Genomic DNA, 23,234 nt, shown 5'->3' with positions numbered 1-23,234 from the left:
TGGAGCAGGGCAGATGTAGCTTGGACATTAGGAGGAAGTTGCAGTCAAACATCCACTCCTCCCTTGGTACCCTCAACAGCAATCCTTGCCCTGGGTGAGGTGGAATTGAGAGAGGCCTTCTGAGACCTCTCTGCTGGAGTTTTGGTTTGCTTCTGAAGCTGCTTCTGCAAAAAGAAAACAACACCCAAAGGGATTTAGAATGGAACAAAAGGGGGGAAAAAAGGGCAAAGCTTGGAGCTGCAGATGCCTGTGTTTCACCAGGAGACTTTGCAGTGCCGTGGCAAATGTTGCATTTCCTCTCTGTGGTCGCTCATTTCGCTGTTATTGCCTTCTCTCGCTCCTTCTTTGCCGTGAAATTAGCTCTGTTTCCAGCCATTAGCATAATTGCTTGTGGTTAAAGCACCTTCATTTTAGGCCAGCCTTATGCAAAAGGCTGTGCAAATGAAGATGGCAAGGTAATTAAAAGTCTAATCACCTCTTTCCTCCCCCCCTTGTTGTTCTCTCTGGGGAGGTGGGGAGACTGCAGCTGGACCTGTGGGTGCATGGCTGGGGTGGGTGCCCCACGGAGGAGCTGAAAGTAACCTGGCTCAAAGGAGTCTCTGCTCAGCAGCTACGATTTTGCTGCCTCATCCCCTTGCTGCTGGCTCTTCCTCTGCCTTTATTTTCTCAGTTGAAGAGCAAACTCCTCTGCAATGCTTTATCCCTGTGTACTAATTAGAAGAACTTCATCAAGCCACCTATTTTTTTCCCTTCGGCAAGGGATGTAGAGGAGGACTGTTGAGCGTTCTCAGACCCCAGTTCTTTTCCTTGCAGCTGCAGGTCATTGTTTTATCTCCTTCTTTAGCATTCTTTCAAAAGTAAACCCCAGGGCTTTGATCAGTTGTCTGATAGGAGCCTGTCTGATGGTGTAGAAGTTGTTCCCGTTGGATGGTTGCTTCTGAGCAGGGCTAATGATGGTGCTGGTTGTATGGGTGGCAAGTGGCTGTGCTTAACGAGCCCCTCAGACCCTTCAAGGGCTGCACTTTCCAGGTCCCACTGTAACAATGGGGCTGAATTCCCACCCCACTGCCTCCCCGGGATGTTCGTTTGCAGGGAGTGGTACAGCAGCTTGGGTTTGGAACCCAAAACCTTCTCCCTGCCCTAGAGGAGTAGAACAAGAGCAGGAGACTCCCACCGGTGAGCAGCCTGGCAGCAGCCCTTGCAGAATCATTAAGGTTGGAGAAGACCTCTAAGATCAGTGAGTGCAACCATCAACCAGAAAGCAGAGTTAACCAGGTTGGAAAAGACCTCAGAGATCACCCAGCCCAACCTCTCACCCAGCACCATCTAATCAACTAAACCATGGCACCAAGCACCCCATCCAGGCTCTTCCTAAACACCTCCAGGGATGGGGACTCCACCACCTCCCTGGGCAGCACATTCCAATGGCCAATCTCTCTTGCTGGGAAGAACTTCTTCCTAACCTCCAGCCTGAACCTCCCCTGGCACAGCTTGAGACTGTGTCCTCTTGTTCTGCTGCTGGTTGCCTGGGAGAAGAGACCAACCCCCACCTGGCTACAACCTCCCTTCAGGGAGCTGTAGAGAGCAAGAAGGTCTCCCCTGAGCCTTCTCTTCTCCAGGCCAAGCAACTCCAGCTCCCTCAGCCTCTCCTCACAGGGCTGTGCTCCAGACCCCTCCCCAGCTTGGTTGCCCTTCTCTGGAAACATTTGAGCAACTCAACATCTTTCCTAAACTGAGGGACCCAGAACTGGGCACAGTAGAATAGAATAGAATAGAATTAACCAGGTTGGAAAAGACCTTTGAGATCATCCAACCCAACCTACCACCCAGCCCCATCTGATCAACTAAACCATGGCACCAAGTGCCTCAGCCAGTCTCCCAACACCCTTGTGCCTACTAAACCATGTCCCTCAGCACCTTGTCTGCACAGCTTTTAGAATCACAGCATCATTAAGGTTAGAGAAGACCTCTGAGATCACCAAGTCCAACCCTCAACCCCACACCACCATGGCCATCAAACCACGTCCCCAGGTGCCACGGCCACAGGTTCCATGAACCACTCCAGGGGTGGGGACTCCACCACCTCCCTGGGCAGCCTGTTCCCATGCCTGGCCACTCTTGCAGCAAAGACAGTCTTCTTATCTCCAGTCTAGCCTGGAGGCTTCATGTGATTTGCATGAGCAAGTGCCTGTCCTCTCCTTGCAGCTTGGTTTGTTTCTCTCCCCAAAGGCAGCCCAAGTTGGTTGCTCTCCTCTCTGGGAGCCACAGTTGGCAGGAGCGCTGCTCCAGAATCATCTTGAGCTCTCTAAGAAACCTCCTAGTGAGTCAGAGGACATGAAGATAATAGAGCTGCCCAGAAAACACTGCTCTGGCAGCCCTTGAGAGCCCAGCAGCCGGCTGTTCCCTCAGAAGCTGCTTCCTCCCCAGCAGAAGCTTCATGGGGAAGTACAGCGTGTCTCGAAGCGAGCGCCTAACCACCTCGAGCTCCTTTGCTCTTCACCACATCCTGTTTGCTACAACCCCACATTATGTGTTTGCTTCAGACCAAAAGGAAAAAAAAAAAATGAGAGAGAAAAGAAGAGAGACATTTTCTGCTGGCCCAGTGTCTCTCATTACCCTGTGGAACCCACTCCGCTTCGTGGCTGGCTTGAAAGTCCAGGTGGAGTTCTGCTGAGCTCCTCGCTCGTGAAGCCTCTGGCTTCAGAGGCAGGTTCAAAATGAGCTGGAGTCACAGGATCAGAGAATTGTTAGGGTTGGAAGGGACCCCAAGGATCAGCCAGTTCCAGCCCCCCTGCCATGGGCAGGGACACCTTCCACTAGATCAGGGTATTGCTCACAGCCACATCCACCCTGGCCTTAAGAACCTCCAGGCATGAGGCTTCCACCACCTCCCTGGGCAACCTGTGCCAGGCTCTCACCACCCTCATGGGGAACAACTTCTTCCTAACATCTAATCTGAATCTTTCCATTTCTAGTTTTGTTCCATCCCCCCCAGTCCTATCCCTCCCTGACACCCTCAAAAGTCCCTCCCCAGCTTTCTTGTAGCCCCCTTCACATACTGCAAGGCCACAATTAGGTCTCCTCAGAGCCTTCTTTTCTCCAGACTGAGCAGTCCCAACTCCCTCAGTCTATCCTCATAGCAGAGCAGCTCCAGCCCTCTGCTCATCCTTGTGGCCCTTCTCTGGACACCTTCCAGCACCTCCAGAGCCTTCCTGTAATAGAGGCTCCAGCACTGGCTGCAGTACTCCAGGTGGGGTCTCAGCAGAGTGGAGTAGAGGGGGAAAATCACCTCCCTCACCCTGCTGGCTATGCTGGTAATGTCCATGGCTCCTGGGTGGATTGGGGTCTGCTTCAGAAGGTGTAACTGCCAAGTCTTGAGGTTCACTTAGGTCATAGGATTGCTGTAGAACAGGATTATTGTGGTTATTGAACTTCAGTCATAGAAGAATAGACTGGTTTGGGTTGCAAGGGATCTTAAAGATCACCTCGCTCCAATCCCCCTGCCATGGGCAGGGACACCTCCCACTAGCCCAGGTTGCTGAAGGTCCCATTCCACCTGGCTTTGAACACTTCCAGGCTTGGAGCATCCACAGCTTCTCTGGGCAACTTGTTCCAGTGTCTTACTACCTTCACAGGGGAGAATTTCTGAAGTCCAATCTAAATGCTTTGCTCCAAACCTGTTGCCAGTTACAGTTCAGTGAGTCTTATGTCTGACACTGGACTTTCTGACAGGAGGTTGGACTTCATGAGTCATAGAATACATGCATGCAGTGGTTTGAGTTGGAAGGGACCTTCAAGATCATCTAGTTCCAGCCTCCCTGCCATGGGCAGGGACACCTCCCACTAGCCCAGCTTGCTCAAGGCCTCATCCAACCTGGCCTTGAACACCTCCAGGGAGGGGTCATCCACAACCTCCCAGGGCAACCTCTTCCAGTGTCTCTCTACCCTCACTGGAAAGAGTTTCTTCCCAATATATAGACTCATTCTCCCCTCTTCCAGCTCAAAACCACTGCCCTTTTTCCTATTACTACCAAGTATTTCACAGTATCACTAAGGTTGGAAGAGACCTCAAATATCATCCAGACCAACCTGTCACCACAGACCTCATGACTAAACCATGGCACCAACAGTCACATCCAATCCCCTCTTGAACACCTCCAGGGATGGGGACTCCACCACCTCCCCGGGCAGCACATTCCCATGGCCAATCTCTCTTGCTGGGAAGAACTTCTTCCTAACATCCAGCCTGAACCTGCCCTGGCACAGCTTGAGACTGTGTCCTCTTGTTCTGGTGCTGGGTGCCTGGGAGAAGAGACCAACTCCCACCTGGCTACAACCTCCCTTCAGGGAGTTGGAGAGAGCAATGAGGTCTCCCCTGAGCCTCCTCTTCTGCAGGCTAAGCAACCCCAGCTCCCTCAGCCTCTCCTCCCAGGGCTGTGCTCCAGACCCCTCCCCAGCTTTGTTGCCCTTCTCTGGACACATCCAAGTGTCTCAATTTCCTTCTTAAACTGAGGGGCCCAGAACTGGAAAACCAATCAAACCAGTTGTGTGCTCCTAAATTGCATGCACCTGACAGGCATTGCATGAGGTTGGGTTGGAAATTCTGGGATGTGATGGGAAAGCATCCTACAGCTTCAGGTCCTGGCTTGGGTTCAGCTCTGGGTTCTCTGGCGGCTGCTCGGGAGCTGGTGGCACCGTTTGGCTACACCCTTCTTGGGTTGTCAGCTGGTACACAGAGCTGTTGACTCAGGGGCTTGGAGAAAGATGAGGCCAGAGCATGTTTGAGCTGTTTCAGCACCTGGGCATGCTGCAAGATAAGCTTTTCACCTTGCCTGCTAAGGGCCTTGCTTTCTTTTTCCCCTTGCGGCTGCTCTGGTTTCTGTTTCGTGTGCTTGAGATACAGCCCTCATCAAAAGAAGGCTTGTAGCTGACAGAAGATACAAATGCATGATTTCTTCTTCTTCTTTCCCATCCACTTTTGTTTCCTGAGGAATGATCTTTGTGGGGTGATTCATTTAAGCTGCCTTTCCTAGCCTCTCTGCAATCCGCAGGCTGCGAGCTGGAGCTCGGCCCAGCCGGGGTGAGTGCTGTGCCATCTGTATCAGCTTCTTCTTCCTACACACCCCTGGCTTCTGCAGGGCTCACTGCCTTCTTATCTGCTCCCTTTCTCCTGCTGCAGCTAAGTATAGCCAGGGGATATTCTGCTTGGGTTTTTAAGCTGACTTTCCAGAGCAGATGAATGTTTGAGTGGAATAGAATAGAATTAACCAGGTTGGAAAAGACCTCAGAGGTCATCGAGTTCACCCAGCACCATCTGATCAGCTAAACCATGGCACCAAGGGCCTCATCCAGGCTCTTCCTAAGCACCTCCAGGGATGGGGACTCCACCACCTCCCTGGGCAGCACATTCCAATGCCCAATCTCTCTTGCTGGGAAAGACTTCTTCCTAACATCCAGGCTGGCACAGCTTGAGACTGTGTCCTCTTGTTCTGGTGCTGCTTGCCTGGGAGAAGAGACCAACCCCCAGCTGGCTACAACCTCCCTTCAGGCAGTTGGAGAGAGCAAGAAGGTCTCCCCTGAGCCTCCTCTTCTCCAGGCTAAGCAACCCCAGCTCCCTCAGCTTCTCCTTACAGTGCTCCAAACCCCTCCCCAGCTTTGTTGCCCTTCTCTGGTCTCTTCCTTCTGCAGAGACAAGCTCCAGCCACGGGGAGGGACTTTCCTCTCTGCCCTCTGCAGTGAGAGGGAAGCATTCTCCTGACCATGCAGCCTGCTGTTTCCTGCAGTGCTTAAAAAAAACCCAACCCAACAACAAACCAGGGTGAGAAGAGCTCAAGAGTTGGTTTTTCAGGACAGGGAATGGTGCTTTCTGCTGCTTGCTTCTCTGCTTCTGGCCCCACGTTCTTTCCTGCTCTCAGAATGTTGATGCCAATCATTAGCTGGGCCTGGAGTTCAAGATCTGTTGAGAAAAACATTCTTGCTCTTCCTCTTTCTGTGGCAGCACAGCTCAGTGAGCTCCCTGAGCTACCTAAAAATAACAGGCTGGGAAAAGTACCTCCCCAGAGCATTATTGCAGCTATTGTTTAATTTAAGCAGAAGATCTATGTGCTGTTGGCATTCTGAACTAATTAAACAGTCCTCTGAGGAAATAACAATGAAAGCAATAAAACTTGGTGGGGAGTAAAGAGAAGCACCTGGGGTTTTGGCTCTGGGATGAGCAAGGGATGGCAAGATTAGCAGATCTGCCTTCTAGTCATTTCTGGCTGCCTGTGATGACTCTGGAGCTGCAGCCTTGCTTGCATGGCAGGGAAAGGTAAGTGAGGAGGATGGGCTGGGGGAGCTGGGGTTGTCCAGACTGGAGAAGAGAAGGCTCCAGGGAGACCTTATAGTGGCCCCATGATCTGGATGAGGGCATTGAGTCCAGCATCAGTAAATTTGTGGATGACACCAAGCTGGGGGCAGGAGTTGAGCTGCTGGAGGGTAGAGAGGCTCTGCACAGGGACCGGACAGGCTGGACAGATGGGCAGAGGCCAAGGGCAGGAGATTGAACACATCCAAGTGCCAGGTGCTGCACCTTTGGCCACAGCAACCCCATGCAGTGCTACAGTGCTGCAGGGGCAGAATGGCTGAGAGCAGCCAGGCAGAAAGGGACCTGGGGGTGCTGGTTGATGGTAGGCTGAACATGAGCCTGCATTGTGCCCAGGCAGCCAAGAAGGTCAATGGCATCCTGGCCTGCATCAGGAACAGTGTGGCCAGCAGGAGCAGGGAGCTCATTCTGCCCTGTGCTCAGCACTGCTCAGGCCACACCTGGAGTCCTGTGTCCAGTTCTGGGACCCTCAGTTTAGGAAAGATGTTGAGGCGCTGGAAGGTGTCCAGAGAAGGGCAACAAAGCTGGGGAGGGGTCTGGAGCACAGCCCTGGGAGGAGAGGCTGAGGGAGCTGGGGTTGCTTAGCCTGCAGAAGAGGAGGCTCAGGGGAGACCTTCTTGCTCTCTGCAACTCCCTGGCTGTAGCCAGGTGGGGGTTGGTCTCTTCTCCCAGGCACCCAGCACCAGAACAAGAGGACACAGTCTCAAGCTGTGCCAGGGGAGGTTCAGGCTGGATGTTAGGGAGAAAGTTCTTCCCAGCAAGAGAGATTGGCCATTGGGATGTGCTGCCCAGGGAGGTGGTGGAGTCCCCATCCCTGGAGGTGCTCAGGAGGAGACTTGATAGGGTGCTTGGTGCCATGGTTTAGTTGATGAGATGGTGCTGGGTGATAGGTTGGACTGGATGATCTTGAAGGTCTTTTCCAACCTGGTCTGGTCTATTCTATTCTGTTTTATTCTATTCTATTCTATTCCCTTTCCATTCCATTCCATTCCATTCTACAAGGTGGCTGCAGAAGGATGGTTTCCAAAGGCCTGCAGGGATAGGATGAGGGCCAATGGTTTGAAATCTGAGAAGATTTAGATTGGATGTCAGAAAGGAGTTCTGCATGGGGGGGAGGGTGGAGCACTGGAACAGGAGGTGGTGGAGGCCCCATCCCTGCAGATATTGAAGATCAGGCTCAACAAGGCTCAGGATCAACCTCACCTGGTGAAGGATGTCCCTGCTGACTGCAGAGGGGGGTTGGACTCGATGAAATGTGGAGATCCCTTCCCTCCCAAGCTTTTCTTAGGTGTTTTATATTATACTGCTTGGACTCAGTGACCTTAGAATCAGTTTGGTTGGAAAAGACCTTTCATGATTTGATGTTCTGTCCCCCACCACTCCAGGTGACCTCTTGAGACTCCCAGGGCTGGCCCCAAGCATGCTGAGGAGCCAAGGTGTGTGCAGAACCCCTCCAGGGATGGAGCAGGATCCTCCATCCTTCCAGGGAGAGGATGGTGGCAAGTTCCATCATGCCTGTGCAGTGCTGCCTGTGTAACAGAGGCATATTCAATCAGATGGATTGGGTAAATTAGATAACTGGACAGATTCAGGGATCTCAGAGGTCTTTTACAACCCAAACAAGTCTATCACAGAATCATTAAGCTTGGAAAAGTCCTCTAAGGTCATCAATTCCAGCTTTCAACCTGTGATAAGCAGGAGGGGATCTTAGAGGTCTTTTCCAGCCCAAGGAGTCTAAGACCTGTGCTGAGGTTCTTTAAAAGCAGAGTATGTTTGGAGCCAGAGTCCCCTGGAGGCATACATTGGCCACTGCTCTAAGGCCTGAGGGACTGAAGGTGTCACCTTGGACCTCTTTAGTGAGAGTGTTGATGAGAGGCAGCAATTTGACTCCATTCTGCTGTGTTGATGTTATGTGCAGCCAGAAAACAGGGGAGAGAGTTCCTGTCTTGGGGGTGGGGGGTTCTGGAGGGGCAAGAAGGCAGCTTGGTTGTCATAGGATGGTGAGGGTTGGCAGGAACCTGCCCAAGGAGGGTCACCTAGGACAGGTCACACAGGAGCATGGCCCAGGTGGATTTGGAATGTCTCCAGGGATGGGATGGAATGGAATGGGATGGAATGGAATGGGATGGGATGGAATGGAATGGGATGGGATGGAATGGAATGAAATAGAGCAGGTTGGAAAAGACCTCAGAGATCATCCAGTCCAACCTGTCACCCAACACCATCTGATCAACTAACCCATAGCACCAAGTGCCTCATCCAGGCTCTTCCTAAACACCTCCAGGGATGGGGACTCCACCACCTCCATGGGCAGCACATCCCAATGGCCAATCTCTCCTGTTGGGAAGAACTTCTTCCTAACCCCCAGCCTAAACCTCCCCTGGCACAGCTTGAGACTGTGTCCTCTTGTTCTGGTGCTGCTTGCCCAGGAGGAGACTCCACAGCCTCTCTGGGCAGCCTGCCCCAGGGCTCCAACATGTTTTCCTTGGTGTTGAGGTGGAACTTCTGGGTTCCAGTTTGTATCCATTGCCCCATGTCCTGTCACAGGACCCCCCAGAAAAGAGCCTGGCCCTTTCTTCTTGCCCCCCGCCTCCCTTCAGATATTTATGAGCATTGATCAGACCCCCTCTCAGGCTGCTCTTCTCCAGGCTGAACAGCCCCAGGTCTCTCAGCCTTTCCTTATCAGACCCTTCATCATCCTCATAGCCTCTGCTGGACTCTCTCCAGTGATCCAAGTGGCTTGTTCCTGGGGTTCCATGTGGGACCTGGGGAGGACAGCCCCCCCCATGCAGAAGCAGACACCATCCAAATGAGGAAGTGACTGTAGCCAAAAAAAAGATGTTTCAACTACTGTTTGAAGGCTGAGCTTCCTCTTTCTCCTGCTACTTCTGATTTTACAAGTCGAGTTCAAACTAAAACCTGGCTTGGAGATGGTCTGCAGGAGGCCTCTGAGCGTGTGGAGCTCATGCTGTCCCTGCAGGGTCGCTGGGGGCAGCTGAGCCCAGCCCAAACCACAAGCAGGGCTTGGAAACTGTGACTGCAAAGTGAAACAGAAACAGTGGAGGTGATGCATCCCGCAGGGGAACTGCTCCTGCACAGCCCCGGGGTCAAGCTGGGGTGTGGACAACGAGGCAGACAAGATCCACCCACAGAAACCTCAGCATCCTCTTACCCAAGTCAGTCTCTTTGGCTGTTGGCAGTTCTTCTTTCAAAGGTGCTTTAGCCTGGAGAAGAGGAGGCTCAGGGGAGACCTTCTTGCTCTCTACAGCTCCCTGAAGGGAGGTTGTAGCCAGCTGGGGGTTGGTCTCTTCTCCCAGGCAAGCAGCAGCAGAACAAGAGGACACAGTCTCAAGCTGTGCCAGGGGAGGTTCAGGCTGGAGGTTAGGAAGAAGTTCTTCCCAGCAAGAGAGATTGGCCATTGGAAAGTGCTGCCCAGGGAGGTGGTGGAGTCCCCATCCCTGGAGGTGTTTAGGAAGAGCCTGGATGAGGCACTTGGTGCCATGGTTTAGTTGATTAAATGGTGTTGGGTGAAAGTTTGGGCTGGATGATCTCTGAGGTCTTTTCCAGCCTGGTTAACTCCTAGTCCTATTCTAGTCCTAGTCCTATTCCTATTCCCATTCTATTCCATTCCTATTCCCATTCTATTCCATTCCTATTCTATTCCTATTCCTATTCTATTCCTATTCCCATTCTATTCCATTCCCATTCTATTCCATTCCCATTCTATTCCATTCCCATTCTATTGCATTTCTATTCCTATTCCCATTCTATTCCTATTCCCATTCTATTCCATTCCCATTCTATTCTACTCTATTCTTTTAGTTTAAGCCATTACCCCTTGTCCTGTCCCAACAAGCCCTGCTCAGGAGTCTGTCCCACATAACTCTTACCAGCTCCCACCTCTAAGCTGAAGCTTCCTGCTGCAGCTTTCCCTTGCCTGTTATCTGCAGGCAGTTCCAGGGAGGTGTCTTCTCTTGCGTGCCAGGGATGAATAGTATCCAAAGTCACCATAAAAAATGTATGGATTCATTTGGCCTTTTCTTCCCAGCATAAATAATTGAGCATTTCTTTGTTGGGATGCAGCTTGACGTGCTCCCTGGCCTGCCTTTGTGGAAGGGTTGAAGATACTCAGTTGTGTGATTCCCCAGGGGGCTTGCAGATTAAGTCTGAGCTTGAAGACAAGCAATATATATACCTCTCTATCTATATATCTCCTATTAGCTGGAATTTCATCTCATTTCTGTGATTCTGTGCTAAAGGGACCTGGCTGGAGGGCTGAGCCCAGAGAGTGGTGGTGAACGGTGCCACATCCAGCTGGCAGCCAGGCACCAGTGGCGTCCCCCAGGGATCAGTGCTGGGCCCCATGCTCTTTAACATCTTCATTGATGACCTGGATGAGGGCATCGAGTCAGTCATCAGCAAATTTGCAGATGACACCAAGCTGGGAGCAGATGTTGGTCAGTTAGAGGGCAGAAGGGCTCTGCAGAGGGACCTGGACCGACTGGACAGATGGGCAGGGTCCAATGGGATGGCACTCAACAAGTCCAAGTGCCAGGGGCTGCACTTTGGCCACAGCAACTCCATGCAGAGCTACAGGCTGGGGTTAGAGTGGCTGAGAACTGCCAAACAGAGAGGGACCTGGGGGTAGTGGTTGACAGCTGGCTGAACATGAGCCAGCAGTGTGCCCAGGTGGCCAAGAAAGCCAATGGCATCCTGGCCTGCAGCAGGAACAGTGTGGCCAGCAGGAGCAGGGAGCTCATTCTGCCCTGTGCTCAGCACTGCTCAGGCCACACCTTGAGTCCTGTGTCCAGTTCTGGGCCCCTCAGTTTAGGAAAGATGTTGAGGTGCTGGAAGGTGTCCAGAGAAGGGCAACAAAGCTGGGGAGGGGTCTGGAGCACAGCCCTGGGAGGAGAGGCTGAGGGAGCTGGGGTTGCTTAGCCTGGAGAAGAGGAGGCTCAGGGGAGACCTTCTTGCTCTCTCCAACTCCCTGAAGGGAGGTTGTAGCCAGGAAGGGGTTGGTCTCTTCTCCCAGGTACCCAGCACTAGAACAAGAGGACACAGTCTCAAGCTGTGCCAGGGGAGGTTCAGGCTGGAGGTTAGGAAGAAGTTCTTCCCAGCAAGAGAGATTGGCCATGGGAATGTGCTGCCCTGGGTGGTGGTGGTGTCCCCATCCCTGGAGGTGTTCAAGGGGGGACTGGATGTGGCACTTGGTGCCATGGTCTGGTCATGAGGTCTGTGGTGACAGGTTGGACTGGATGATCTTTGAGGTGTCTTCCACCCTTGGTGATGCTGTGATGCTGTGTGCATGCTGGTATATAGAGATATATAGACAGCATTTAGATACAGTGTAGGTCTTGCATCATTTAGGTCCTGGGGAAGAATTAGCTTTGCAGAGCAATGATGCAGGTGTTGGGTTAGGTTATCAAGAATTCAGAGACTGGTTTGGGGTTGGAAGGAACCTCAAAGATCATCTAGTTCCAGTCCTCTGCTAAGGGGAGGGACACCTTCCACTAGCCCAGGTTGCTCAAGGCCTCATCTAACTTGGCTTTGAACGGCTTCAGGGATGGAGTAACCACAACCCCCCCTGAGCAACCTGTTCCACTGTCTCCCCAGCCTCACTGTAGAGAACGTCTTCCTAATCTCCACTCTTAAATCTGCCCTCCTCAAGCTTCAGTCCATTGCCTTTTCCAGGCAGAGTGGCAGTTTTGATCTCCAGAAGTAGGTTTGCAGAAGATGGGCAAGGTAGATTGTGACTAGCATATGGAGAAGGACAAGATGAATTGTTAGGGAGAAGTTTCACTTGGCTCTTCCCACATTTGGGCTTTCAGCAAACCCTCCAGGCAGTGAACCCCAGGCTGGTGGGACCCCACCTGCAGTGGCTTTGCTGTGTGCATTGCACAGGTTGGGTTGGTTTTGCCCCAGGAGGCCTGTAGTGAATTCATTCCTTTCGGCTTGGGTGATGTGCTTGGCGTCTTGCAGTGGCCACTGTCTGGCCTCTCCTCCCAGCAGCTTTGCTGGTGTGCAGGGGATATGGCACCTTCTGTGTCCAGGAAGCCACAGGGGAGGAGAGGGCAGCTGGGCTCAGGCTCTCTGTGTGGGTGCTGGTGAGGGTTGGGCATTTCCAGCACGCTGCTGGGGCTGCAGCAAGGATTCAAGGTGCAGCCTCATCCGCGTACAGGGGGACAATCGCTTCCCAACTTGAAGGTCATCAAGTCCAGCCATTATCTGACTCTTCTTGCTGCAGACCATCACTTGGTACCCTGGCAGTGGGTGAGAAATGTGCATCAGACCTCCAAATTCTCAGATTCTGGAGAGGAACAGAGCAGTGACCTTAAGGGTGGTTGCTTCTCTCTGGCCTCTTTCCACTGGCAGCGTTCTGCCCAGCCAGTGCCTCTGGAATATTCTGCTCCCAAATCTCTGGCAGGCAGGTTCAGAAGGATGCAACACCAGTTTCTTAATGTTTCTAGATGCTTCTCTCAATAATTTCTTTGATTAAAAGGGGAAGGAGTCTGAGGAGTGGAACCATCTGTTCCTGAACCTCCAGTTCTCAGCAGCTTTCCTCTTAGAGCACACAGAATGAGCCAGAGAAAAGCTTTGAAATTCATGTAGGAGACTCCTCTGCGCTGTCACTGTTGCTTCTTGTGGCTTTGCTCCTCTTTACCTAAGTGCTCTGAGTATTTACTCACTGAATACTACAGGCTTTGTGTTCTGCTTTTAACCACAGGACAGCAGGCCTCCCAGATGGGCCACGGAACAGTTTGATTCTTCACCCAGCGGGAAGGCGATTGCAGGCAGCAGGGAATGCAGCAGGCTGCCCAGGGAGGTGTGGTGGAGTCCCCATCCCTGGAGGTGTTCAAAAAGCACGTGGACATGGCACTCTGGGACATGGCTTGATGGCCATAGTGGTATTAGGTTGATGTTTGGACTCAAAAGATCTTGGAGGGCTTTTCCAACCAGTCAGTTCTGGGGTGTAGAGTAGAGTAGAAGCAGAATAGAATAGAGTAGAAGCAGAGCAGAATAGAATAGAATAGAATTAACTAGGTTGGAAGAGACCTTTGAGATCATCCAGTCCAACCTATCACCCAACACCATCTAATCCACTAAACCATGGCACCAAGTGCCTCATCCAGGCTCTTCCTAAACACCTCCAGGGATGGGGACTCCACCACCTCCCTGGGCAGCACATTCCAATGGCCAATCTCTCTTGCATGTGAAGGGAGACCAGAATATGGAAGAGATACTAAATCATAGCATGGGTTGGGTTGGAAAGGGACCTTGAAGGTCATCTAATGCCAACCCCTCTGCCACTAGAACAGGTTGCTCAGGGCATCATCTAACTTGGCCCTAAACACCTCCAGGGAGGGGGCATCCACAACCTTCCCTGGGCAACCTGTTCCAGTGTCTCACCACCTTCACTGGAAGGCTGCTCTAAGGTCTTCCTGGATCCTTCTCTTCTCCAGGCTGAGCAGCCCCAGCTCCCTCAGCCTGTCCCCACAGCAGAGGTTCTCCAGCCCTCTGATCATCTTCATAGAATCAACAAGGTTGGAAAAGACCTCAGAGATCATCAAGTCCAACCTGGCACCCAACACCTCCTGACTACTAAACCAAGTGCCACATCCAGTCCCTTTTTGAACACCTCCTCTGGACCCACTCCAACAACTCCCATGTCCTCCTTGTGTTGGGGCCACCAGATTTGGATGCAGTTCTCCAAGTGGGGTCTCAGCAGAGCAGAGGGGCAGCATCACCTCCCTTGTCCCGCTGCTCACGCTGCTTTTGCTGCAGCCCAGCTATACTTCAGGTTCAGGTAGAAGCTTTCCCCTTCCTTTCTTTTTCATGGCTTCCAAAAAGAAAAAGGTGTGTTGCATGCTCCACCTTCAGAGGCCTATTTCATGAGGCTCTTGAGGTGACTGTGGTAGGTTTGGGGTGGTTTTGAGGCCCAGCTCCCGTGGCAGTCGCGCTGGGTGAAGCTCAGACCTCGTTTTCTTCTTCATGATTTCCAGCAGCCTGTTAAAAATAGAGCAGATCCTTCTTTTCCTTTAGAAATCCTTTGATCCTGTGAACTGGTGTCCCACCACTTGACACCTTGACAGCTGCTGGTCCTACCCTTTGAAGCCTGCTGTCAGGGGACCCGAAGGGGTGTTTGGCACGATGAGAGCACCGTGCTCCAAACAGCTCTTCCCGGTGTGAAGATGAGCAATAAGTGGCTGCCCTCAGTAAGTCACTGCAGCAGCTGCTGAAGGTCCTCTGCCTTGAGGCTTGACACACAATAATAGAATGATTTGGGTTGGAAGGCACCTCAGAGGTCATCTACTCCAAGCTCCCTGCCGTGGGCAGGGACACCTCCCTCTAGACCAGGCTGCTGCAGGCCTCATCCAACCTGGCCCTGAGCACCTCCAGGGAGGGGACGTCCATGACCACTCTGGCCAACCTGTTCAGAGTCTCCCACCCTCCTACTGAAGAACTTCCTAAGATCCAGTCTAAACCTACTCTCCCTCAGCTTAAAGCCATTCCTCCCTGTCCTGTCTCTGTGAAAAGTCCCCTTGCAGCCTTCCTGTAGGATCCTTTAATGTATTGGAAGGCAGCTCCAAGGTCCTGCCAGAGCCTTCTCTTCTCCAGGCTGAACAACCCCAGCTCCCTCAGCCTGTCCTCACAGCAGAGGTGCTCCAGCCCTTTGATCAGCTTTGTGGCCCTCCCCTGGCCTCAGTCCAACAGTTCCATGTCCCTCTTAACGATGGGGACACCAGAAGTCGATGCAGTATTTGAGGTGGGGTCTCACAAGAGCAAAGGGAGAGAATCACCTGTCTTGACCTGTTGGAATCTGGGAACTCTTCTCATGTCCTGTCTGGAATGTGTGTGCTGGAGCAGCAGTGCCCCTCTCCTGGTCCTGTGGCTGCAGGAGTTCAAGGCATGCATGTCAGAAGGTGACTGACCAAGTTTAACAAGTGTTAGTGACCTCGCTGGGCAGTGGGTGCTTGCAGCCCAGAAACCAGCCGTGTCCTGGGCTGCAGCAAAGGAGGTGTGACCAGCTGAGTCTGCCCCTCTGCTCTGCTCTGCTGAGACCTCCCTTGGACTACTGCATCCTGATCTGGTGGCCCCAACACAAAAAGGACATGGACCTGATGGAGAGGGTCCAGAGGAGGCCATGAGCATGATCAGTGGGCTAGGGAACCTGCCATGCAGGGACAGGCTGAGACAGTTGGGGCTGATCAGCCTGGAGAAGAGAAGGCTCCTGGGAGACCTTAGAGCAGCCTTCCAGTACCTGAGGGGGACCACAGGAGAGCTGAGGAGGGACTTTTCACAAGGGCTTGTGGTGGTAGGGTGAGGGACAATGGATTGAAGCTGGAAGAGGGAAGATTTAGACTGGAGATTAGGAAGAAATCCTTGCCAGTGAGGGTGGGGAGACACTGGAACAGGTTGCCCAGGGGGGTTGTGGATGCCCCTTCCCTGGAGGTGTTCAAAGCCAAGCTGGATGAGGCCTTGGGAAACCTGGTCTAATGGAAGGTATCCCTGCCTGTGACAGAGGGATTGGAACTGGATGATCTTGAAGGTCCCTTCCAGCCCACCACCGTTCTATGAAACCACAAACAAGAGTGGAAAATCTGCCTGGCAAGAAAGGATTTTCCTTGAAGGCTCTTGAAAGCTTTTAGCCCAAGTTGATTTCCTCCTAATGATTTATAGGGGTCATTAAATCACCTACCTGTCAGCTTCCAGCCTCAGCTGGCTTCTGTTGGAAGGAAATGGCTCTGCTCTCCTCCCTGCTGCACGCCAGGCCTGACCTGTGAAGCGCAACTTGGTTGCCTGCCCCTGAGCTCTCTGCACAGGGATGAAGGTTTCCATTTGTGAGGGTTGTATTGCTTGGAGTGAAAAGGGAAGGCCCAGCAGGGCCTTCTCTGGTAGGAGAAAGGGGTTTAAGGACAAGTTGCTGCAAACTGGAAGGAGAAGGAGTGAAATCTGTGATGCCTTGTGGGCTGTGAGGGTTTTGTGTGGCTTGGTCCCTGGCATTCCCACGCAGAGGAATTTTTTCCCCCTGCTAGTAGCAAGGCTCTTTGTTCCAGAGCAAGGAAATTGGTGGTTTGCTCAATTTGGGAGTTTTTTAGGTGGTCTTAATTATCCTGTGCTATGGCAACAGAGTGTGTGTGTGTGTGTGTGTGTGCCTCAGAGAAGGGGCTCTGGGACTTGGCTGGCGTTCTGCTGGGTGGAATTACAGTCTCTGTGTGGCTTAATAGGCCTCTAACTGAACATTTTGTGTTGGAGGGGTTGGGCTTGAAGATCTCAAAGGTCTCTTCCAACCTCAGCAGCACAATGGGGGTTGGATTCCATGAAAGGGACCTGGGGGTGTTGGTTGAGAGTAGGCTGAACAGGAGCCAGCAGTGTGCCCAGCTGGCCAAGAAGGCCAATGGCATCCTGGCCTGCATCAGGAACAGTGTGGCCAGCAGGAGCAGGGAGGTCATTCTGCCCTGTGCTCAGCACTGCTCAGGCCACACCTTGAGTCCTGTGTCCAGTTCTGGGCTCCTCAGTTTAGGAAAGATGTTGAGGTGCTGGAAGGTGTCCAGAGAAGGGCAAGAAAGCTGGGGAGGGGTCTGGGGCACAGCCCTGTGAGGAGAGGCTGAGGGAGCTGGGGTTGCTTAGCCTGCAGAAGAGGAGGCTCAGGGGAGACCTTCTTGCTCTCTGCAACTCCCTGAAGGGAGGTTGTAGCCAGGTGGGGGTTGGTCTCTTCTCCCAGGCACCCAGCAGCAGAACAAGAGGACACAGTCTCAAGCTGTGCCAGGGGAGGTTCAGGCTGGATGTTAGGAAGAAATTCTTCCCAGCAAGAGAGATTGGCCATTGGAATGTGTTGTCCCCCCCACAGCTCTGCACAGGAGGCTTCTCAGTGATGCTAGCACCATGCTAAGATCACTGAGCAGCTGTCCCTCGGGTGACAGTCACACCATGCACAGATGTCCCTCTGGTTCCGCTCCTCTGCTGCCTCTGTGCTGTTGTGTGAGTTCAGCCAAAGCAGAGAAAAATCAGGAGAGGTCTTGCAGGGACCTTGAAGTGCCCTGAATGAGGACAGATCCTTGTTGCAGGGTTTGTAGAGCAGAGCACTGCTGAGCCAGCCTGGTCTGGGGGAAGCTCTTAGGGTCACAGAGTTGTTTCAGCTGGAAGAGACCTCTAAGATCACCGAGTCCAGCCTTCAACCTAAGACCACCTCATGCTGAAGCTCTGTCCTTGCCAGAGCTGCAGCCACTGGGAAATGATCCTGCAGCACACTGCTGCAGATGCCACTGCCTGTTTGTTTGTCACAGCTCCCTGTTTACACACAGCATGTTTGGTTAGGGCTTGGAACCAGCTTGGTAATTTTTCTCTTGTTCTAATTTGCTGTTTTGCCTACTGGAAGGAGGCTCCAGCAGCATTTTGGAGCAGGTTCAGGCCTGCTGGAAGGAGATGCAGCTTCCTTTCAATCAGGGGCAGTGTAGAGACTCAGAGCAGGGCTCAAGGTGCCTATTTTGGGCTCTGCTGTCTCACCTAGGCCTTTGTGTTTGTTTTAATGAGCTTGTTGTTTACTCCTCTTTAAGAATCAGAGACCAATAGAATCCCAGTGAGAGAAGGCTCTCCAAGGTTGGTTTTGCTGTGGAGTTCCTCCTGAATTCAGTTCTTTTCTGGAGGACTCCATGCTGTGGGTTCATTGACATCCTCCTGAGGATCAAGGTAGGGCATTCTGGATGCAGAGGTGACCTTTAGACAGCAGGAGCAGGCAGGCAGCCGGCGCTTGCCCCCTCTGCTTGGTCGGCAGCGTGGCTCGAGCTGCCATCCTTGGGGGTGATCTTCCAGGGAGCTAACATTCTGTGAGTCTGTGGTGGGCCAGGGCTGGGCTGGCCAAGCCTGGGGGAGCACTGGCAGAGGCATCCTGGTGATGGGGCAGTGCTCCTGCTTTGCTAACACGAGCAGCAAGGCAGGAAAATGACAGCAGCTTTTCATCCTCCCAAGTGCAAAGGGCAGCGTTCCTTCGTTAAAACTCCCTGCAGCTCCCTGAAAAGAGGTTGGAGTGAGGTGGGAGTTGTTCTCTTCTCCCTGCTAATCAATGGTAGGATGAGAGGAAATAGCTGAAATGATGCCAGGGGAGGGCTAGGTTGGAGATGAGGAAGAATTTCTTTGCTGCAGGAGTGGTCAGGCACTGGAAGAGGCTGCCCAGGGAGGTGGTGGAGTCCCCATGCCTGGTGGGGTTCAAGAAACCCATGGATAGGGCACCTGGGCATATAGTTTGATTGCCATGGTGGTGCTGGGTTGCTGGTTGGACTGGATGATCTTGGAGGGCTTTTCCAACCCAAGCAAGTCTATGATTCTCTGAATGGGAATGGCCCAGGCACTCCAGTGGCTGCAGGCGTTGTCAGCCAACTTGCTTGGTGCTTACCTGCAAAGAAACAGAATCATTAAGGTTGGAAAAGACCTCAGAGATCATCAAGTCCAACCTCTCACCTAACACCTCATGGCTACTAAACCATGGCTTCAAGTGCCACATCCAATCCCCTCTTGAACACCTCCAGGGATGGGGACTCCACCACCTCCCTGGGCTGCACATTCCAATGGCTAACAACTCTCTCTGGGAAGAACTTTCTCCTCACCTCGAGCACAAACCTCCCCTGGCCCAGCTTGAGACTGTGTCCTCTTGTTCTGGTGCTGCTTTCCTGGAAGAAGAGACCAACCCCCACCTGGCTACAACCTCCCTTCAGGGAGTTGGAGAGAGCAAGAAGGTCTCCCCTGAGCCTCCTCTTCTGCAGGCTAAGCAACTCCAGCTCCCTCAGCCTCTCCTCCCAGGGCTGTGCTCCAGACCTCTCCCCATCCTCATTGCCCTTCTCTGGACACATTCAAGAGTCTCAATGTGCTTCTTAAACTGAGGAGCCCAGAACTGGACACAGGACTCAAGGTGTGGCTGAGCACAGGGCAGAATGAGCTCCCTGCTCCTGCTGGCCACACTGTTCCTGCTGCAGGCCAGGATGCCATTGGCCTTCTTGGCCCCCTGGGCACACTGCAGGCTCATGTTCAGCCAGCTGTCCATCAGCACCCCCAGGTCCCTTTCTGCCTGGCTGCTCTCCAGCCACCCTGTCCCCAGCCTGCAGCGCTGCCTGGGGTTGCTGTGGCCGAAGTGCAGCGCCTGGCACTTGGACTTGCAGTCGTTGGTGCAGTCAGTGGCGCTTGGCAGACTTAGGGACAGGATTGTCCATGACAAGATGCTGAGAAGAGTGATGGTCTGGGTCTGGGGGACAGCAGAACCTTGGAGCTGGGTGATGGCTCTCCCTCCCATCCCTCCCTCGCCTCGGCCTTGGCAGCAAACAAATCAAGCCCCCCAAAAAACCCCCAAGCTTTTACAAACTGCTTTTCCTTTAACAAGCAGTGATCTGCTGGTGGCAGGAATTCTCTTGTATGGCAGAAGAAAGCTTGAAAGCAGAGGCTGTCAGCCTCTTTCATTCCCTCACTAATTGCTGGTTCCTTTTAGCTGTTACTTAACGCTATCATTTCTTTAATTCCTGCTTTCTGTTCCGGGGCCTCTTTTGCCGTCTGGAGCTGAGCTGTTCGCATTGTGCTTTACGTCAGCTCTCCCTGAGCTCCTTCAAACTCCTGTCACTTAGTCAGTGCTGTGCCTGTCACTCTGGTGGTGCTGTTTTCTGCGAGCTCCAGTTCCTGGCTAATAATTTTGCACTCCAGTGGAAGAGCAGCGGGGAAAAGAGATCTCCTCCTCGCGGCCGTGGGGACGCGGAGCTTGCCGAGGCGACAGGGGCGGGAAAGGGAGGCTCTGAACAGCCTCAGGGGGGTGGCAGGGACCCTGAGCATCACCTGGTCCAACCTTCCTAGCTAATAGAGTCATAGAATCAGTAAGGTTGGGAAAGACCTTAAAGATCATCAAGTCCAACCTAGCACCCAACACCTCATGACTAACTAAACCATGGCACCAAGTGCCACGTCCAGTCCCCTCTTGAACATCTCCAGGGATGGGGACTCCACCACCTCCCTGGGCTGCACATTCCAATGGCCAATCTCTCTTGCTGGGAAGAACTTTCTCCTCCCCTCCAGCCTAAATCTCCCCTGGCACAGCTTGAGACTGTGTCCTCCTGTTCTGGTGCTGGTTGCCTGGGAGAAGAGACCAACCCCCACCTGGCTACAACCTCCCTGCAGGGAGTTGGAGAGAGCAAGAAGGTCTCCCCTGAGCCTCCTCCTCTCCAGGCTAAGCAACCCCAGCTCCCTCAGCCTCTCCTCCCAGGGCTGTGCTCCAGACCCCTCCCCAGCTTTCTTGCCCTTCTCTGGACACCTTCCAGCAGCTCAACATCTTTCCTAAACTGAGGAGCCCAGAACTGGACACAGGACTCAAGGTGTGGCCTAAGTTTGCAGCTTAAAGAAGAGATGAAAGTGTTCAAGGCCAGGCTGGATGAGGCCTTGAGCAGCCTGGTCTAGCAGAAGGTTGTCCCTGCCCATGGCAGGAGGCATGTGGAACAAGATGATCTTTGAGGTCACTTCCAACCCAAACTGTTCCATGAATCAGTCAGGGTTGGAAGGGACCACAAGGATCTTCTAGTTCCAACCCCCCTGCCATGGGCAGGGACACCCCACACTAGAGCAGGCTGCCCAGAGCCTCATCCAGCCTGGGCTTAAACACCTCCAGGCATGGGGCCTCAAGCACCTCCCTGGACAACCCATTCCAGGGCTTCACCACTCTCATGGGGAAGAACTTCCTCCTCATGTCCAGCCTGAATCTCCCCACCTCCAGCTTCATTCCATTCCCCCCAGTCCTATCACTCCCTGAGATCATGAGCAGTCCCTCCCCAGCCTTCTTGTAGCCCCCTTCAGATCCTGGAAGGCCACAATGAGGTCACCTCGGAGCCTTCTCTTCTCCAGACTGAACAGCCCCAACTCCTTCAGTCTGTCCTCATCGGAGAGGTGCTCCAGCCCTCTGCCCATCCTCGTGGCCCTGGGTGAGAATCAGGCAGCATAACCCTGCTGTTGTTGTGCCTTCTTCCTTGGTCCCCTGAACCTTTTCTCTGTGGTAATTCCATTAGCAAGTTTGGAAAACACTGAGCAGGGCTGAGCTGCTTGGGGAGGCTTTGTTGAAGGGTTGTGTCGGTCTATTTTGACACTCCTCCCACGGCTGTCTTTGTGGGGTTATTTTGTGTTGTTTGTGGGCTGCTCTTGGTCAGCAGCCAGTGGCTGGGAGCAGGCCAGGGATTTGTCTTTCAGTGCATTCATTGCTGGTTGTGCCACTCTGTAGTCTCTTAATTACAGGACTGCCATCTTCTCTGCCTCGCTGTCCAAAGGGAAGCTCAGTCAGCCCAGCACGCTGCCTGCTCAGTGCTGCTGCTGGTTCCATCCTGTGTGAAAGAGGAGTTAATGAGTTGGGGGCAGGCCCAGAAATGGCAGCTTTTGTTCTCCAGACAGGGCTGGTGCCAGGCTGACTGCTCCAGGAGGAGAAAGCAAGCAGAGGTGTGCCCATCAGAGGTGGGGGTTGCCCAGCTCTGGGTGGCTTTGGCAGGGTTTTGCTGGTGGTGAGGACAGTTTGTGGCTCACTCGGGTGTCCCTGCTGTGATGAGTGAGTCAAGTTGTGCCAAAGGGAGGTTCAGGTTGGATATGAGGAAAGACTTCTTCCCAGGAAGGGTTCTCAGGTGCTGGAACAGGCTGCCCAGGCAGGTGGTGGAGTCCCCATCCCTGGAGGTGTTCAAGAAGGGGTTGGATGTGGCACTTGGTGCCATGGCTTAGTGATGAGGTCTGTGGTGCCAGGTTGGACTGGATGATCTCTGAGGTCTCTTCCAACTTTGGTGATTCTGTGAATGTGGTGCTGAGGGACATGGTTTAGTGGCAGTGGCTTAGCAGCAGTAGTGGGATTGTGAGCTCTGGGTGGGCAGCTGGACTTGATGGTCTCAGAAGTCTCTTTCCAACCTCAACAGTTCCATGGGTTTGTGGCTTTCTTGGACCTTCTCCAGGCTAAACAGCCCCAGGTCTCTCATCCTTTCCTCCTCAGAGAGATGCTCCAGTCCCCATTTCTAAGTTGAGTACATGTTGAGGTGGTGGTTTTAGGCTGCCCTTCAGTGGTCTGATGCCCAGAGGCTGGGTGTGGTTTCAGGAATCCTGAAGGAGGAAAGACATCACCTGCTGCACTGAACTGGCAGCACCTTCATTTACAGCTGGCAGATAACCCAGGCAATTAACTGTCACAAGATACCCATGCAGCCTGGAAGGGTTGCAGGAGCCATCTCAGATGCACACATCAAGGTGGTGCTTCCATGAGCTGGAGCTTGAGAGGGTGCATTAGAATGCTTGTGATGGAAACCACTTCTCAGCAGGCTTGCAGAGGTCAGGCCTTAAATTACTTGCAGAAGACCTCTCAAGCTCCTAATGTCATTTATTGGGCTCTGAAGCCTATTAGAGGTAACATGAACCAGTAATTGTCCAATCTGAATGCAGCAGAGGCTGCTTTTCATTGATCAAAAGCAGATGAATCTGTGTCACATCCCCAGGAGAGAATCAAAGTCAGATCCCTGCAGAGGAATGGGCTGTTTGGGTGTGTTTGGGGATCATCTCATTACATCCTCAGCAGGTAGAGACTGGAATATGCTTAACACACCTCTGGGAGGTGAGAGAGGTTTATCATCCTCACTGCTGCTAATCCTTGGTGACTAGAGACAAATCCACAGATCCACCCAGCCTGTGATGCTCCCCAGGGGTGTTTGTGTCCTGCTTCACAAGGTGCTGCAGCAATCATCTCTCTCTCTTTTTCTCCCCCCCCCTCTTTCTTTCCAGGATTTTTGCTCTTCAAAGACTACTGCATGAATGAGATTGATGAGGCTGTCCCTCAGCTGAAGTTCTATGAAGAGGTAAGTGGCTGCTGGTGGGGGTCTTGGGGGCG

General features: G+C 52.9%; 1 protein-coding gene across 2 annotated transcripts in view; it reads left to right on the top strand.

The window, feature by feature from the left end:
- GRK3 (G protein-coupled receptor kinase 3) overlaps positions 1-23,234 on the top strand; it is an 88,886-nt gene that overhangs the window by 24,370 nt on the left and 41,282 nt on the right. For both annotated transcript variants that reach the window (XM_054173190.1, XM_054173189.1), the window contains exon 3: positions 23,129-23,202. In XM_054173190.1, the coding sequence (XP_054029165.1) occupies positions 23,129-23,202 (74 nt within the window). The remainder of the gene's footprint in view (positions 1-23,128; positions 23,203-23,234) is intronic.

This window comes from Dryobates pubescens, chromosome 25, assembly GCF_014839835.1.
Source record: "Dryobates pubescens isolate bDryPub1 chromosome 25, bDryPub1.pri, whole genome shotgun sequence".
NCBI lineage: Eukaryota > Metazoa > Chordata > Aves > Piciformes > Picidae > Dryobates > Dryobates pubescens.
The sequence above is the reverse complement of the archived record's forward strand: the minus strand, read 5'-3'. Positions and strand labels throughout refer to the sequence as shown.